This window comes from Gossypium raimondii, chromosome 4 (genome assembly GCF_025698545.1).
Source record: "Gossypium raimondii isolate GPD5lz chromosome 4, ASM2569854v1, whole genome shotgun sequence".
Classification (NCBI taxonomy): Eukaryota; Viridiplantae; Streptophyta; class Magnoliopsida; order Malvales; family Malvaceae; genus Gossypium; species Gossypium raimondii.
The window spans coordinates 34,547,021-34,566,668 of NC_068568.1; the positions used below are offsets into that span (position 1 = coordinate 34,547,021).

At 34.2% G+C, this 19,648-nt stretch overlaps 1 protein-coding gene across 1 annotated transcript; it reads left to right on the forward strand.

Annotated features, from left to right (window-relative positions):
- The first annotated feature begins 11,169 nt into the window (after nucleotides 1–11,169).
- LOC105780898 (ABC transporter G family member 6) lies at nucleotides 11,170–13,955 on the forward strand. The gene has a single exon (XM_012605428.2). The coding sequence runs from the start codon at nucleotides 11,448–11,450 to the stop codon at nucleotides 13,698–13,700; it is 2,253 nt and encodes a 750-aa protein (XP_012460882.1). The 5' UTR covers nucleotides 11,170–11,447; the 3' UTR covers nucleotides 13,701–13,955.
- Nucleotides 13,956–19,648: the final 5,693 nt, after the last annotated feature.

A 19,648-nucleotide genomic window follows, 5' to 3' on the forward strand; every position in this document is an offset into this window, starting at 1 on the left:
CCTTGCTGACATAGTATACGGGGAATTGATGGGCACCCTTTGATTTAACCAGTACTGTTGTGACCGTCTCTTTTGAGGTGGCCAAGTAGAGGTAGAGTATTTCTCCTATCTGATGTGACTTCAACAGTAGAGGGGAGGTGAGATACTGTTTCAATTTCTTGAAGGCTGCTTGGCATCCTTCAGTCCATGAGAAGGAGGTTTTTAGATCCTTGAAGAAAGAGAGGCATTTGTCCACCATTCTTGAGAAGAATTTGTTTAGCACCACAACCCTGCCTGTGAGGCGTTGAGTTTATTTTATGGTTTGCGAGGGAGGCATTTTCATGATGGCTTGAATCTTTTCTGGATTTACCTCTATCCCCATTTCTAAGATCATAAAGTCCAAGAATTTACTGGCTCGCACACAAAAAGCACACTTCTTTGGATTTAGCTTCATGTCGTGAGCTTTTAGCATTGCAAACGTCTCTGACAAACTTCTCGCGTGCTCCCCCCATGGACTCACTTTCCACAAGCATGTCATCCACATAAACCTCTAGGTTGCAACCAATCTGATTTTTGAATATCCTGTTCACTAGCCCCTGGTAGGTCGCCCCTGTATTCGTGAGGCAAAACGACATGACCTGATAGCCAAAGAGATCCTCTTCAGTGATGAAGGTCATTTTTTCTTGGTCATCTCAGTCCAATAGGATCTGATTGTAGCCTAAAAAAGCATCCATGAAACTCATGAAACGATGGCCTGCGGAGGCGTCAACTAGATGATCGATTGAGGGTAAGGGAAAGTTGTCCTTGGGGCACGCCTTGTTGAGGTTTATGTAGTCGATGCACAGCCTCTATTTACCACTCACCTTCTTCACTATTACCACATTTGAGACCAAGTTTGAGTATTCTACCTCCCTGATAAACCCTGCCAATAGTAACTTATTGACCTCTTACCTTACTGCCTATACCACCTGCAGTGAAAACTTTTTTTCTTTTCTATTTTATCGGCTTTGCTTCAAAAAGCACATTCAACTTGTGCTTGATTATCTGCGGGACCACACCCGGCATGTCCGCCATGGACCAGGCAGAGACATCCAAGTTTTTCTTTAGGCACTTGATTAACGTGTTTTTTTTGTCCTCCTTTAATGCTGACGAAATCTTGACCATTCTCTGCTTATTGTCTTAAAAGAGTTGCAGAGTTTTGGTGTACTTCGCAGTTTTGGGCTTTTTACTTCTATGCTACTCTCTCACATCTAAACTGTCCAGGTTAAGAACTTGGCTTGCTAATTCATCCTCCTACAAACTCTGCCCTTCAGTTATGGGTTCCATCATTTGCTTGATACACAGCATGTGGCATTACCTTGCTGTGCGTTGATCAGGTCATAGGAAACTAACCCCAGTCTTTGTTAGGAACTTAATTTTCATACAGAAAGATGCCACCACCATCCTCACCATTTTAATCATTGGTCTCCAAAATATTGCATTGTATGCCACCGAGTGGTCCACTACGTAAAACTAGACATACTTTATGGTTGTATGCTTGCCATCCCCTAAGATGATTGACAGGGTGACTAAGCCTTTCACCTCGACTAGATGGTTAGCAAAACCGTATAGCTGGCTAGATCTGGATAACGACCGCTCTTTTAACCCTATTTTTTGTATGCTCCCTAGGATAGAACCTCCACTGTCCTTTTGCTGTCGACCAATATTCTTTTGACTTCGAAGCCGGTGACTATTGCTGAGACTACCATTAGGTCATTTCCCTCTTCATCGCGGACTACATCTTTATTGTCGCTACCAAACTCAACACTCCACTTTTCTTCTCGTCGCGGCCTCTTTGGAGCACTGACTGACATCACACTTTTCATCTGTGCCCGTCTCTTTGTGTTTGATCCCGCTCAGCCGTCGTCAATACCCTCGATCACATGGATGGTGCATCGTGCCTTCTGTTTGCTTTTGGGGTCGCCTCTTAAGCTCTGGCCGTACTGCAAACTACTCTGATTGACGAATTCAATGAGTTCTCCATTTCAGACTGTGTCCTCTATGGCATCTTTCAGTATGAAGCAATCTTCAGTTCTGTGCCCTATATCATCGTGGAAAGCACACCGGTCCCTAGAGTTTATTCTCCTATCAATGTTCCTCATCAAAGATGGTTTAGGGAAGATGCCAAGACTCTTTACTTGGCTAAGGATGTAAGTACGTGTAGCGTTCAGAAGGGCGTAGGCCTGAAATCTCTTGGCCTACTCTTGCTGAGGTCTTTGAGGGTTAATAAATGCATCACTCTGGGTTTTATTTCTTTATGGTTTATCGGTTCTAACTCGTAGGGACTAGTTGGGGGGCCCTACTTGTTGCGAGGTCCTTATATGTTTCTGGGCTGCCTATCTTCTCTTTGAAAGGTAGCTCATGACGCTCTTTTAATCCCCTCGACCTCTACGAACTTATGAGCTCGCTCATATATGTAACGGAAATGCTACAGTAAGTTAACCAAAATGAATAGGTAAAATCATAATCATTTCAATATAATTCCTCAAATAAAATAAAGTAATTGAACTACAGTATTAACATACATTTATTGTGACACCCCAAACCCGACCGGGACGAACCAACCTGAATTCGAAGCATTACATTAGCCACTTAAGTGACTCTTCAGCTAATGATCTCACAATACACACCCCGACCTTATAACACCTCAATTTTATCCATTTATTAGTTATTTATTAATGCAGAAGCAATTTGTAAGCCAATTTTAAACTTTTTATACATAATTTAACCAAAGGGCATTTTTATCATTTTATCACCTACGATTCAACTAACCCAAATTTAGATCTATACATTTACCAACCCTCTTTTAGTCAATTTATGTAAGCCATAAAAATTTTAGCTTAATCAGAGTTTATTTTCTATGTCTAATTCAAGTTTTATTATTAAGGACTAAATTGTAGCAATTTCAAACTATCAGTACTATACCTGAATATTAAATTGAGTGCGTTTCTAACAAATTTTATCAATTACAAGTCTAATACTAAAATTTTATCAAGTTTCCTTATCATTTAAGGCTCTAATTAGACTTATCAAGTTACAGGACTAATTTGTAATTTAAACATACTAGAGAACCAATTTAAAAAGACCAGAATTCAAACCCCCAACAGTCCACTGCAGTTTTTTGGTGTGAAAAATTCAATTTTAAACCCGATTTTGAGTATTTTAATGGCCAATTAAACCTGATTTAGCTACAATTAAATATCATACATATTCATACACCTTCAATTGAATTTATTAACACCAATTAAGCCTCAATTAAATAGAATTAAACATTCAATTTCATGCATATCACCCACTGGTTAATTCAACCAAGTGGCGTACCTTAGTCGCTAGTAAACCACTCCATGGAAGCTTCATTTAAACAATGGTTAGTGTAAACATTATGCCTCACACATTGTGTTATCAATCACCGTGTTATCAAGTAACAATACATTATAAATTATCCAATAATCAAACTCAAACATGCATATATCATATATTATAAAACCATCAAAAATTAAAAATGTCCAATGTCCAAGTCCAATTACAACCAAAATTAAACTAAGCCTCGGAAGTTCCACAATACTCGATTAACATCTCTAAAACTTGTAACTAAATCCTTATCAAGCCTTAATCTCTTGGAACTCTCTTGCTCGGCTCCTCAGCTCCTCAATCTCGTCGGTTAATTGCATGAATGTGAGGGTGTGAGCTTAAAAAGCTTAGTGAATGTTAATAAAACGACAAGTAAATTAGCACCCAAATCATGCTTAAATTGAAACCAATCAAATACAAATTTTCAATTACAATATCAATCCATAATAATTCAATGTCATATGTTCAACCATGTATCAAAAATCTTAGTTAATCATGGCATATAACCATCAATTTAGCATATAACATTTCATACATTTATATTAGCATATACAATCATGGCTTAATCGGGTGATCATACATCGAATAAACGGATCTTCTTACTCCCAATCAGAATTAGAATGAGTCCTGGATTGAACGAGCCAAGGCCGCAAGCTTCCTTATTTATAAAATGGTTTAGGATTTAAGGTTTACTTTAGATTTATTAAATGATGAAAATTTATAAAATTAATTAATATTTTTATATTTATATATTTAAATATTAGATTTAAAAAATTGATAAATAAATAAATTAATGTAATGATTGATATAGATAGGTAACTATCTATTTTGGATAGGACCAAATTATAACAAAAATAAAATAAAATAAAAACTAAAATCATTCCACAACGAACATCTAGCAAAATAGTTATATTTTAGTTAGGAAATATCTCTAATAAAATGGAGATTAGATTAGAAAAGAATAATATAAAATCATGATTAACGCCTCATCTTTAATAGAAATTTGATATGTGAGAGATTGATTGCTTACATTGGATAATTCTAACTTAATAATTAATTACAGTCACTTAATCATTTGTTTTCTTATTAAAATATATAATATTTATTTTGAGAGTACTTGTTTTTTATAAAATTCAATTTATAAAAAGGTAATAATCAATGTTTTATAAAATCATTTAACTAATAATTTTTAACAGACAAAATAAAATATTTTTAGTAGAATAAAACGGCGTCATTTTGTTCAAAATAAAATAATTTTTTGCCGCAAAAGATAGTTTTTTATAAAAACGCCGCAAAAATCATTTTACTTAAAAAAAAAGGAGCGTTTTATCCCCAAATTTCTCCGCCTTAAATCTCCAAAAGGAGCTCCGCTACTAAAGCAGATAAGGTTTTTGGAATTCCTTTTGTGCTTTCTCTTTGTCAAAAAAGACTTCTGTTCTGTTCGGTATTTGCAGAGGAAAAATAGATAATGTGGTTGGTCTCCCAATATTTCCTTAACCGAAAAGAGGAAAACCCTAATTTTGTCTCTCCCAATAGACGAAAGGAAGGGAAAATGTTGTTTTACTTCAAAGCCCGGGCAGAAGCTGGCAATTACACCATTTTCATGGGTCTTGACAAGTACGAGAACGAGGAGCTCATCAAATATGGCTTTGTCGAAGATATCTTGTAATTTCTTATTTGAATTATTTTTCCAGATACATTGAAAAATTTTGAAATTTCGCCATTGTTGCTGTAGAGGAAATTAAATTAGGGCTTTTTTTTTCTCCTTCACCCTAATAAAATAATAAAATAATTTGAAATCAAATGAAAAAGAAAACCCTAATTCTATAAAAGATCGATTGAGTGAAGAATCGGAATCAGAAATCAGTGAGAGGGCAAAACCCAGAAAAAGAACAATATGTCGGGGCCGCAAGAGGAAGATAAGAAGCCTGGCGATCAATCCGCCGCACATATCAACCTCAAAGTCAAAGGCCAGGTCTTTCTCCACTTGAATCCCTCCATTCTATTTTTTTAAGTTAATACTGGGGGATAATTTTCCCTCTTTTTTTCCCTTTTCACTTGTTTGTTTGGTTATTTTAATCCCTATTTTTTTTCATTGCAAATGGAAAATTATGCTAATGTGGACTAGGATTGATTTCATAATTCCCTTTCTTTTTACTTGTAATTTATGTGTTTGATATTTGAACTTTGGGACTAAATAAGATGTTGGTATGATTGGGATTGGGTTGTTGCAAAAATTGTTCTTTTTATGTTCCTGTTTTTGTTGTTATGGAGCTTAATACTTGAAATTAAAGTTAATTCGTAATTTTCGTCTTATAATATTATTTTAATTATTTTCTTCTTCTTTTTCTTTGTTATGATTTGTGCATGCTTTAGTTTAGACTAGACTGTCTTCAATAACTTGAGTTTTATATTTATTACTTTAAAATATTGATAATTGAGGAAATAAGCTCTACTGATTAATTGTGTTCATAATATTTGGAATAAAAAAAGTAATCTGCATTGCTACAACATGCAATGGTAAGTAGAGTGTCTGTCGAAGTATAGACCAGTAATAGAAATCACCTTGGGGTAATCTAACTTCCTAAAATCTGAAGTTCAACAGAAGCATGTCATGACACAATAACAAACAAATTTCTTATACATAATTTTTTTTCTTGATTTTATTTATGTGTTCCTGTTACTGTAAAATTACATATACAGCATGAATTAGTGTAAAAAGAAAAAAATGGTTGAAGTTGAGCAAGTGTAGACAATATTTCATTCCTTATACATCTCTTTTTCTTACTCTCTAGTGCCCTTCTGTTTTTCAGCTGGTGTTCCATGCACCACGGTTCCTTTTGAAGAATGAAAATTGAAGCTTTTTCTTTCCATGTTCACAGATCATGGAAAATTCTTTATACATTATCATCACTGATGGTGCTTACCTCTGGAAAATTCTTCTGTTCACAGATCATGAAGAACAATATTTCCCATGGGGACATAGAAGAAGTTTAATCAATTTGCAATATGCACAAACAAGAATCGAATATCAAAAAATTCGAACATAGAAGAAGTTTAATCAATTTGCTTGCAAAAACTCTTCAAGGTCTATCTCTTTCATCTTCTTAATTAATTGTTAATCTTCCTAATGGTCACCTACCAAAGAAAACGACGTTTTGCCAATCAAACTAGGTATGTGTTTTCTTGGTTTTTAATATATATTCTTTTGTTTTGACAAAGAACTTGAGGTTTAATTAAATTTGACTAAAGACTTGGAGTTGAACTAATTTGATTCTTGTTTTTATTTTATTTTATTTTATTTTATTTTATTTCCAAGAAAGATAAAATATTTTATTTATCAAATAATCTAAAAGATTTTGAATTCATGATTATTGGTTTTGTGAGCATATTAGACAAGACAAAATTTATGTTTAATGCATGATTATTGAACTTGTTTCATTTGTTATCCTTTTGCAATAGGAGGAACCGAGGTATCAACTATTTGCGTTGTGAAACATTCGATTCGAGACCTACTTTTGGACACTATGTTTGCTACATTCGATCCTTTCCTAATATGTGGCATAAGATGAATGATTCAAGGGTAGCGTTGATGAATTTGTTCACATTTTAATGTGCATTCGGTTTTACTAAGGATAGTTACTAACATATCCGGTTCGAACTGGATACAATGTGTTTCTTGTTGAAAGTTTCTTGCTTATGAAGGATACCTTCTGAGGGTTCTGTTTCCCCCTTGCTTTAAATATTTTGCTTGTTCTTCAAGCATTTGGATCTGATAATTTCATCGATATTGCAAATTTCCATCCTAAGTTTGAAATTTAAGTGTCAATTTGTAATATGCTCGATAACATTTTGATGGTACTTAGAATAATAGTGCATAATGGTCATGTTCGTCTTTTGTAGGTTACTTGTGTTGAAGAAGAAGTCGTGTTTGTCCTGTGAAGCCTACATTTTGCTCTATGCTAAGCAGGGTATACCTTGGTTTTCAACTACAATAGAAGTGCAAAAGCCTTGTGCAGACCCTGGAATTTCTGATTCTTCACCAAAGTCCTAGATGACATACCAATCTTGAGGTGGAAAAGAGTGCCAATTGCAGCGCCAATGAAACTAAAGATGTTGCTGATAGAGCTTCAACTCAATTCTCTTGTGATGTGTATAGTCATAGGCAGGTTCAACTAGTCAGTCTATTTCTCATATGTATTATTTATTTTAGTTTTGATTCTAAATTTTTATTTTTACTTTAATATTTACGACAACTTGAGTTCTAACTTTTGGATTTTAATTGTATTATTAATTTATTATTTTAAATTCTAAAACTAAATTCATTAATTTTTATATTTAGTTTTAAAGTTAAAATTTTCATAAAAAATTTAATTTAAATAATATTTTTTATTTATCCTTGAAAGTATATTTAAAGTTCAAATTTAAAAAATAAAATAAAATAAAATATTTATCATAAAAATAAATATTATTTGATTAAAATATTTTTTTTAAATGTTATGTTTTTAGTGGCGTTTTTGCGAGAAGCGTCCCTAAAGGTTTGTTCTATAGCGGCGTTTGTGGTAAAGCTCCGCTAAAGGTCTTGAGATATAGCGGCATTTGTGGAAAAAGAGCCGCTAAAGGTCTTGAGCTATAGCGGCGTTTGTGGGAAAAGCACCGTTAAAGGTCTTGATCTATAGCGGCGTTTGTGCAAAAGTGCCGCTAAAGGTCCCGATCTAGAGCGGCGTTTATGGAAAAAGCGCCGCTAAAGGTCCTGATCTGTAGCGGCGTTTGTGGGAAAAGCGCCGCTAAAGGTCATGGTCTATAGCGGCATTTATTTCTACGTTTGCGGCGTTGACAACAACGGCATTTTTTGCGGCACTTTTTGCATAAAAAAACACCACTAAAAACCTATTTTGGTGTAGTGTATTGTCGCAATTTTGGGGGCCAACGGGTTGTTGGAGCAGAACAACCAGTCCATGTCCTATGACTCAGGATGTAATGCCCATACGTCTCAGCGCAACTCGTCCATTTTGTTTTGCCATTCTTTCACTTGTGTGCTTGAGGTTTCATCTTGTGTATTCATGTTGTCTTGGGAACCAGAGTTGTCCGCGTGCATCATTCTTTACAACTCCTCATTCTGTATCAGTAGCTCTTACTGGAAGGCATGTTGTTCTACAAACTGCACTTCTTGAGCGGTCATTTGCTCTCTAATGAATTTCATCTTCTCTTGGAGGACCAAGAACTATTGTGGGGGTGCCTCCTTGTTAAGAGAAAGTGGCAGTCCCTAACCTTTGGAGAGGTCCAGATCTAAGAAAAGGGAAGGTCCCCGACAAACCACATTGTCAAGGTTTTCTAGCCTATCAACGGACCATGCAACAAATAAGTCTGTCTTGTCGTGTTGGGCACCGAAACTCGATGCTCTGGCTTGTCCTCACAAGGGGTTGAAGGGGAAAGTTTCGTTTGGCTGAGCCATTTGCTTCGAGTGTCAAAGAAAACTTAACCAAACTAGGAGAAGTCTAATGATTGGAAGTAAGTTCTACGCTCACCACACTAATTGTTGAGTAATAGTTTTCTTATATCTTATTGAGTAGGAATGTTGGGGTATTTATACATGTGGTTATAAGTACTATTACAACTCATAGCAAGGCCCCACTACTTTGTCTTGATTTTATTGCCCCCGGTACTAACATTCTCTGTCACTAGTACTAACATTCTCTACGAACTTCATGTCTGTTGGACACTTGTTTACGGAGCACGTGGTCCTTTCTAATTTTGGAACTGGCGCTCTAGGCGGGTTTCGTACTTATTGGACACGTGTCTAGATGTCCTGCGGAGCACGTGGCCCTTTTAGTGAGTTATTTAGGCGTATGCGAAGTGAGACTATGATCTTCTCTAGGTTCCTATGAGCTGGGTCTGTAACTTTGCCTTACGAACTGGACTCGTGAGCTGGTCTTGCGACCTTGCCCTGTGGGCTCGCGCAAGGTTCTTGTGAGTTGGGTCTACAGCCTTACCTTATAAGCTAGTATGCCTTGCTGTCTACTTGTGGTCGGGTTGTGGGTCAGAGGCTCGGATCCTTTCTAGGACTCAGGTATCTGGTTATTGGCATATAACAATATTATATAATTAAAATTTAAAAAATAAATACTTTATCTTCTAATCATTGATCTAATAGAAGTCGTATATCTTGAATCTCCTCTAGTAGTCCCACATAACTCGTCCCATGTTCCACCTATTGAAAGAATTTGTTAACACAATCATTTAAATTTTAAATAATTTTATTATGATAAATATATTATCTAATGAATTTTACCTTGTTACAAGTGGGAATGTTTAAGGGTAGTCCACTCGAGGACGTAAAGATGGCCGTCGATACCACCCCCATAATTGCAGTAGTATCATGCAGGCACCGATTTTATTTTTATGATTGCGTCTCCCGAAACATCTCCAGGTACAATGTCTCCAACACATTTAACCCTCAACTGAGTTCTCCCGTCTCTCTAAAGTGCACGAGTTTTAGCAACCACCTTAAATGGACAAGATTTCGTAATTTATCGAGCATTAGGAGACCCCCGATGATCATAAGGATGTATGCCCGAGCATGTTGTTGTCTTTCAACTTCACTCGATTCCACATCGATCCCACCAAAATTTATTTTCAACCAATTCATATCTATTCGGGCTCCATAAATCGTGTTCGGAACCCTCATTAAAAGTTTCTCACATGCATTTCTTAATTCGGTTGCGATAATTGACCTAATCACTACTGGTCCATCCATAGTAACTCGAGCTGTAATTGCACGTCCTTGAGTGTGATAGTACACTCGCCACATGGAAGATGAAATGTGTGTGTCTTGGGTTTCCACTTTTCCACCAACACGTTTACAAGTGTGGGGTCTAATTTACACCCTCTACCCATACGAGCCACATGAAAAAATCTTACATCTCTCAAGTATGATTCGATTAAAGACGATGGAGGAGTGGGTAGATTACAAATATACATCTCCAAAATCCGATCTTCCAACTATATCTAAAAAAAATACAAAATATTACATTTTAATATAACAACAAAATATTTAAATTAAATTAGATTAAATATAATAAAAAATTTCTTACCATTTGCAATTGATCGACCGAAATGTGCTTGTTCTCGAAACGAATTAGAGATTTTTCCATTACTAATTTCAATAAATACAAAATAAATTGTAATACAAAAATTAATTTTAAAAAACCTTAATACAATTTTAATAAAAAAGAGGGTTGAGAGGAATAAAAATTGACTGAGAAATTAAGAGGGAATTGAGAGAAATTTAAGAGAGATTTGAGAAAATGAGAGAGATAAGTTGAGATTGAATTGAAAAAGAATGGAATTAGGGATTTAAATAGAAAAAAAAATGTAGTGGTTGGGTTGGGGTAGCCATTGCCATATAGCCGTTGGGTAGAGGGGAGTCATTGGAAATTGACCATTTTCGTTTTTACAGCTTAATCGTACAATTTTTAAAAAAATCTAATCCAATAATTTTCTTTAAAAAGTAATATATAATGCATTGAATGTTATATTAAAATGTGTAAAAGAAATATGGCTGTTATTTCTTAAAAAAGATTTGATTACATGCGGAAATCTATTAACCCATCAGCCCTAGGTTTATCTATTAACCCATAACTAAACCATTAAAACTTGAGATTAAGTAGTCAAATTATAGGCTTTAATATATTCCATTAAACTAAAGTCATCATCCCCTTACTACTAACTAAATAAAGCTTACGCCCTAATTCCCCTAGAACTAATAAACCCATTACACCACGCGTCTTTCACCCATCCATCTAAACACATATCCCATCAAACATACTCTCCCGCGTGTGCTATTCTTCTCCTCCCATGAACTTCCTCCTTTCAGATTTGGATGATTTAGGTGGCCGTTCAATTACCGCCCAATAAAACCAGTGCTAAGAAAAATAAAAAAATTTTAATAAACAAACAATTAATATTAAAACTCCGATATATAGAGAAATAGAATTCTCCAAAGCCAAAACAAACACCCATTTCACTCTTAAAAAAGAAACACCTATACTTTTTGGTCTTCTTGTCTTAAACCTATCATGTCTCGTATTGTCGCCGAAAACATATCATCGGCTAATACTAGCAATAACTCTTCCCAGTATTTTCAGCCCTCATTGGAGCTTACCGCCGGCGAACTCTCAACCGCCAGAGGGCCTTCCCCAACACTTGGCCAACTACTTAAACACGTCGGTGATGCGCGGAAAGAAGTCACCGGAGACGAAACTCCTATTCATGAAGTCCTCGTCAACGTCACCGAGCCGCGCCCGATACCCTTCGTCCTTTCCTTTAACAACCTTACTTATAGTGTAAAGGTTCCTCGCAAAATGGCGTTGCCTGGTTTCTTCAGACGGAGGGGCGGAAGCGCCTCTGCAGATGCTGCTGTCGTTGGCAATCCACTTGCCGCCAGAGATAGTTATTTTATGAGGACCAAGACATTGCTTAATAATATCTCCGGTGAAGCTCGTGACGGTGAGATACTGGCTGTGCTCGGAGCGAGTGGTTCGGGTAAGTCGACGCTAATTGATGCTTTAGCCAACAGAATAGCTAAAGGGAGTTTGAAAGGAAACGTCACTTTAAATGGCGAAGCTTTGGAATCTCGAATGTTGAAAGTGATTTCAGCTTACGTTATGCAAGATGATTTGCTTTTCCCAATGCTTACTGTCGAAGAAACCTTAATGTTCGCAGCTGAGTTTCGCCTTCCTCGGACTTTGTCGAAATCTAAGAAGAAAATGAGAGTTCAAGCCTTGATCGATCAATTAGGCTTAAGAAATGCAGCCAAAACTGTTATCGGCGACGAAGGTCATCGTGGTGTTTCCGGTGGAGAGCGGCGTCGTGTATCGATCGGAATCGATATAATTCATGACCCCATTATTCTTTTCTTGGATGAGCCTACATCAGGGCTGGATTCAACCAGTGCTTTCATGGTGGTGAAGGTTTTACAGAGGATAGCTCAGAGTGGAAGCATTGTTGTAATGTCAATTCATCAGCCAAGTTATCGTATTCTTGGATTGCTTGACCGATTGATATTTTTGTCTCGTGGACAAACTGTTTACAGTGGTTCACCGACGAATTTGCCACTGTATTTCTCGGAGTTCGGGTATCCGATACCCGAGAACGAGAACAAAACGGAGTTTGCCCTGGACTTAATCCGAGAACTCGAAGGATCTCCTGGAGGAACAAAAAGTTTGGTCGAATTCAACAAGTCATGGCAAAGCATGAAGCATACCGGAGACTCCGAGCCAGATGAACTAGGTTTGTCATTAAAAGAAGCAATTAGCGCCAGTATATCTCGAGGCAAACTTGTTCCAGGTGCTACAAATGATATCAATTCATCTTCCATGGTTCCAACATTTGCAAATCCATTTTGGAAAGAAATGGTGGTATTGTCGAAGCGATCAATCCTAAATTCAAAACGGATGCCGGAGTTGTTTGGAACTCGTTTGGCAGCAGTTTTAGTGACAGGGTTCATTTTAGCGACAGTATTTTGGCAACTTGATAATTCACCAAAAGGGGTGCAGGAAAGACTAGGGTTTTTCGCATTTGCAATGTCGACAACATATTACACTTGTGCCGATGCTCTTCCCGTTTTTCTCCAAGAAAGGTACATTTTCATGAGAGAAACCGCTTACAACGCTTACAGAAGATTATCATACGTTATATCAAATGCATTAGTGGCGTTACCAGGCTTGATTTTCCTTTCGTTTGCTTTCGCAATGACAACATTCTGGGCAGTAGGGCTGGATGGTGGATTATCGGGATTCTTATTCTATTTCTTAATGATGTTTGCTTCATTTTGGTCTGGAAGTTCATTCGTGACATTCCTTTCGGGTGTCGTCCCGCATGTGATGTTAGGCTACACGATCGTGGTCGCTATTTTAGCGTATTTCTTACTCTTCAGCGGCTTCTTCATCAACCGCGACCGAATCCCAGTTTACTGGATATGGTTCCATTACTTGTCCCTTGTGAAATACCCATATGAAGCAGTTTTACAAAACGAATTTGAAAACCCAACCAAGTGTTTTGTGAGAGGGATTCAAATATTTGACAATTCACCACTTGGAGTAGTCCCTCCCGCCATGAAAGTGAGATTACTGCAGTCATTAAGCAATACTTTGGGGATGAGAATTACAAGCTCAACATGTTTGACAACAGGCTTGGATATTCTGAAGCAAGAAGGGATTACAGATTTAAGCAAATGGAATTGCTTACTGATTACAGTGGCATGGGGTTTCTTGTTTCGGATTTTGTTTTACTTCTCTTTGCTCTTGGGAAGCAAAAACAAGAGATCTTGAAACCAAACAAAAAAAGGGTTTAATCCGATAAATACAATAATGGTCTATATTCGAATTCGAGTTTAGTCCTTTTGGGTTTCTTGTTCAGGATCTTTTTGTTATTGGGAAATAATGTGAAGCAAAAACAAGGGACTGTGAAAAAGAAAATTTGGGATTTTCAGCATAATTTGTAAAATAAAAATGAGAGGAATATTTAAGGTAGTTGTTGATGTAAGAAGTGAATTTGGCTGAGAAATGTTGTTGTAATTTGTGTTTTATTTATTGTATTTATTGGGGGGTTTTCATCAATTGAATTGAACTGTTGAATGGGAAATCATTCATTTCCCCTTCTCCAAAATTTTATTTCTTCATTATAAAGTAAATTACAAACTTATAAATTTATTTTTGTTTGACTTGTAAACTTATGGTAAAGATTGTGTTTTGAGTTTTGACTGCTATTATGTTTTCTTCTTGCGTAGGTAAACAAATTCCAACATAAAATATAATTTAAATTTCGTTTATTTGCTTTTTTATTTTTACATCATCTAATTATTAAATCAAACCATCCAACATTACAATTTACATCATTATTCATAAATCTTTATACAATTTTTACATTATTATTCACAAATAGATAATACATGTTCATAAATATAGTAAATTATGCCACATTCTTGGTGTGAGTAAACAAATATTTATAAAAGAAAATTGTAGAGAAAGCTAACAAGGATTAAATCTTCAAGTTATTTTGTAAATTTATTTCAAGTTTCATTTGTTTTCATAATTTTTAAATAAAATATAAAAGATAAAAAATACGTCATAATAATAATAATTGTTTTCTTAAATGATTTTTTAATTTTTCTAATTAAGTTGATACTTAATTTACTTATAAAATCAATTCAATCAAAACTTAATAATATATATATATATATATATATGCAAATTCTTCAATTTCCGGAACTCACAAAATCTCTCAATAGAACTAGTAGATAAAATTCCATTAAAAACAATACATTTACTTCTCATGTTATAAATTAAAATTCTCGGAAGCATGCCAACAAATATTAAATAAATTATATGAAGTATTAAGGAGAAACTTTGAGAAACAATTTGTGTCGGAAGAAAGCTGGAAATTTTAGTTGTAAAACCTTGAAAAATACACCTTTTTTTCACATGGATATATAAAGGATAAGGGTTTTGAATCTGCACTTTATGTACAATAATTGACTTTCGTTCACCAATATTTTAAACTTAAGGCATAATTATTTTTGCACTCTAACTTTACAAAAAAATTATTTTATCTCTCTATTCAATTATTATATTTTTAGCCCTTAACCATTTATCTTTTATCAAATCATCACAAAATAGATGAAAAATTAATGTTTGTTAAGTTTATTGACATGGTGTGGCATACATGTGGATTGCAACATAGATGGCATGTCAGTATTTAATTAATATTAAAAATATTTTTTGTACTTTTTAATGATTTTAAATTTAAAAATATTTTATACTTTTTGAATTTTAAAATTAAAAAATTAATTAAATCTTGACGTGTCATTCACGTGACAATCTATGTATATACCACATCAACGTAGTTAAAAAACGTTAATTTTTCTATTTATTTTAGAATGAATTGACAAAAATATATAAATTTATAAGTTAAAAAATTAAATACTATAAAATTAGAGGGTGAAATAAATTGTTAATTTTGTCCGACTTTTATTAAGGCTAAAATAAAGGGACCATCCTTTCAAAGCTGTTCCATTCAATTCAATCATATATTAGTTTGGTAGCCTACACACTTTAATAATCATGAAGACTAAACAGTTACCTGTTTCTGAGGGTTTTAGGTTTTCATACTGTGTTTTTCTTCTTTTACTCCAAAATTTGTTCAACAAGAAATTCCAAATATAAAATATAAGAAATAGGTGTAGAAATAAAACTAGCTGACAAATCCCATCAATGCAAGCCATCCAACTTTGAAAACAGGTGAAATATTGCCTAACAAATAATGCGTTCTTCAATTACATTTATTTCCTGGGTTGCTGCTATTTTACTATGTTTAACAAAGTTGGTTTTAAATGCTCATTTAAATTTGCAGTGATAATTTAAGAAATTAAAATGTTTAGTATCTGTTCTCCAAATTACCAACTCCCATACAAATTCATTTCACTTGCAATTATAATAGTTGGATTTGGTTTTGCAAAATTAAAAAAAATTCGAGTTAATAATTTTTAAAATTAAATCACCCATCCAAAATAAATTATGATAAAGACAAACTCTGTGATTTACTCATTTTACATGCAAATTCTCTTCTTTTGTCTATTTAATGACTTTATTCCAATCCTTTAACATTACTTTGGTAATTTCCATAATTTATGTTTTGTATTTTTCCTTCCGTAATATTAAAAGGAAACAACCTAAACTATTTTACTTTTTTAACTAAATTCTGTACTTTGATTTGTATCAAGTAAATAAATGTTGATTTTATTTAGGAAGGTTATTAGTTTATTTGAGTACGATAAGTTAAAATTTATTAATTTATTTTAGTGCAATAAAAATATAGTGTTTTATCAAAAGAAACGGTAAATTTTGAGTTTTTTTAATATAATTTTATGTTGTTATATTTTTCATGAGTGAAAAATTACCTTTGGTTAGAATTTTTCCCCATTGACTTTATTTTGTTTTGTTTTAATTTTAATTATGTTTTTTTAATTTTAAACCCTTTATTTAATTTTTATATTTATTAAAAAGAAAATTATCATCAATTTTGTAATATGATATTACTTATCACTTTCTATTTTTCGAGTAAATTTTATTTTCGTAGATCGCATAACATTAAGCATTATGTATCAATTACTTAACTTGAATTAAAAGCACAACTTACCAATTTTCCCAATTGAAACTACGGTAATGGTGAGTAAATGAAGAAGAAAATGTTCTTTCTTTTTGATGGATGGTGGAAGAAAATGTTTTAGATTAATAAGTGATTAAGTGTTGTTGTTTTGAGAAGCTGAGAGAACATATGACAATAAAATAAGATAGAAAACAAGGAAAATACTTAGCAAATTTTATGAACTGCTATCAAATTCTCATCATCTTCAATTTCATATGAATTACAATATATATAGGTGTAGTGTAAAAAATAGAATGTCGATAATGACAATGTATTGCAAAGAAAAAATAAAGAAAAATAAAGAACATACAAATTTTATGTGAAAATCCTTTCGGAAAAAAAACCACGGCCAGAGGAGAAGATAATTCACTATGTCGAATTCAAATGATTACAAGAGGAGAAGACTATGTCTATTTATAGGCTTGTAAAATCATATTCTAATAGAAGGAGTGTAGTAATGTTGAAACACCTTATTCTAATCAATATCAAATAGATAAAGTGTAACAAGGTTGAAAAACCTTATTCTAAAATAAAATAAAAGAAGTGTAGTTCTATATAGATTTTACTTTTATTTTATTTTACCACTGTATTTTATTTTAACAAGGATTCGGGTCACTCAATTCTAACAATCTCCACCTTGACATGAATTCTCAATGAATAAGTTCTTCACCACGAACTCTCAACGAACAAGTTCTCCACCTCTTCCATGAAATCCTTTCAGGGGTATTTTTCAACAATGAATGCCAACCAAGTCTAAGTAATGCTCAAACTTGGTTATGGGAAGTGACTTAGTCATCATATCTGTAGGATTTTCATGAGTACTAATTTTGCTCACAACAATATCACTACGAGCCATAATATCACGAACAAAATGATACCGAACATCAATGTGCTTTGATCTCTCACGGAACATTTGATCTTTTGTAAGGAAGATGACACTTTGACTGTCACAAAATACTGTACTGATTTGAAGGTCTTCATTGAGTTCACTAAAGAGTCCCTTCAACCAAATGACTTCTTTACAAGACTCAGTAATCACCATGTACTCAGCTTCGGTGGTAGACAAAGCGACTGTAGTTTGCAAAGTGGCTTTCCAACTGATTGCATAACCTTCGATTGTAAAGACATAAACTGTGAGAGATCTTCTTCTATCAAGGTCTCCAACAAAATCAAAACCAACATACCTAATGACTCCATCTCTAGTTCTTCCAAACTGTAAGCAAACATCAGTAGTACCTCGTAAGTATCTTAAAATCCACTAAACTGCTTTCCAGTGTTCTTTACCAAGATTCGCCATGTATCTGCTAATTGCACGAACTGCATATGATAAATCTGAACGTGAACAAACCATAGCATACATAAGAGAGCCCAATGCCCTAAAATATGGAACATGTGACACATACTCAATTTCATCATCTGATTGTGGAGACAAAGCCGATGAAAGTTTGAAATAGACTGCTTAAGGAGTATTAACAGGCTTAACAGTCTGCATATTGAACCTGCAGAGAACTTTCTCAATGTCCCATTTTAACTTAGGTACAATTTACTTGTTTTTTTATATATGAGAATCTCTATACCAAGCATTTTCTTTGCTGGTCCTAAATATTTTTTTTATCAAATTCTTTACTAAGCTAGACTTTGACCTTTTTTATCTCTCCTTTATCTTTCGTTACTATCAACATGTCATCAACATAAATGAGTAGATACATAAAAGAACCATAATTGTTTTTCTTAAAGTAAACACAACTGTTAAAGCTATTTCTTTTGAAATCATGAGAAGTCATTAATGAATCAAACCTTTTGTACCACTGTCTTGGTGACTGTTTCAAACTGTAAAGGGACTTTTTCAGCAAGCAAACATAGTCTTCTTTTTCTGAGGCTGTAAAATCCTCTGGTTATTGCATGTAAATATCGTCCTCAAGTTCTCTATGCAAAAATAAAGTTTTTACATCTAACTGCTCAAGCTCCAAATCATGCATGACCATAATACCAAGCAAAGCTTGAACTGAACTATGGTTCACAATTGGGGAGAACACATTTGTAAAGTCCACTTTTGGAATTTGACTGTAACCCTTTGCAACAAGCTTTGCTTTACATCTGAGTTCTTTAACTCCTGGAGCCCCTTTTTTCTTTTTAAGCACCTATTTACAACGAACAACCTTTTTGCCTTTAGGAAGTTTCACAAGATCCTATGTTTTGTTTTTGTGGAGTGATTCCATCTCCTCTTGCATAGCAAACATTCACTTTTTTGAGTCTTCACGGCTAATCGCCTCAGAATAATTAGATGGCTATTGGTTTACATCTATATCTTCAGCCACATTTAAAGCATAAACAACTGGATCAACTTCAACATGCTTCTTTGGAGGTTTAATCTCTCTTTTAGTTATGTTTTCGATAATAGAGTATTGTGGTGAATATTCTGAATTTCTGTACTAGCTTGAAGAGTCGACTTTGTTTTAGATTCTAAATTAATCTATTGCTCCACCTGCTTTTGTTGTTCTTTATTGAAAGAGTCTTTAAGAGATAAGTTAGGTAGCATAATAGTTTCATAAAAAACAACATTTCTACTAATCACAACTTTTCTATTGTCAGGACACCATAACTTTTACCCTTTTACACCAACTTTATAACCAAGAAAAACACATTTAATGGATCTCGATTCCAATTTTTAATTATCAACATGAACATACGCATGACACCTAAAGATCTTTAAATTAGAAAAATTAATAGAATTACCAAGCCATACCTCTTGTGGAGTTTTTTTATTAATGGCAACAGATGGAGATTGGTTGATCAAAAAGCATGTAGTAGAGGCTGCTTCAGCCCAAAATGACTTTGGTAAGTTGGCATTTGACAACATACATCGAACCTTCTTCATTATCATTCTGTTCATTCATTCTGCAATGTCATTTTGCCGTAGAGTATGACAAACTGTCAAGTGTCTCATGATCTCTTCTAACTTACACAGTTCATTAAACTCATCAAAACAAAACTCTAAGCTATTGTCTGTACAGATGTGTTTTATTTGCTTTCCTGTTTGTTTTTCAATCATAGTTTTCCAAGACTAAAATAC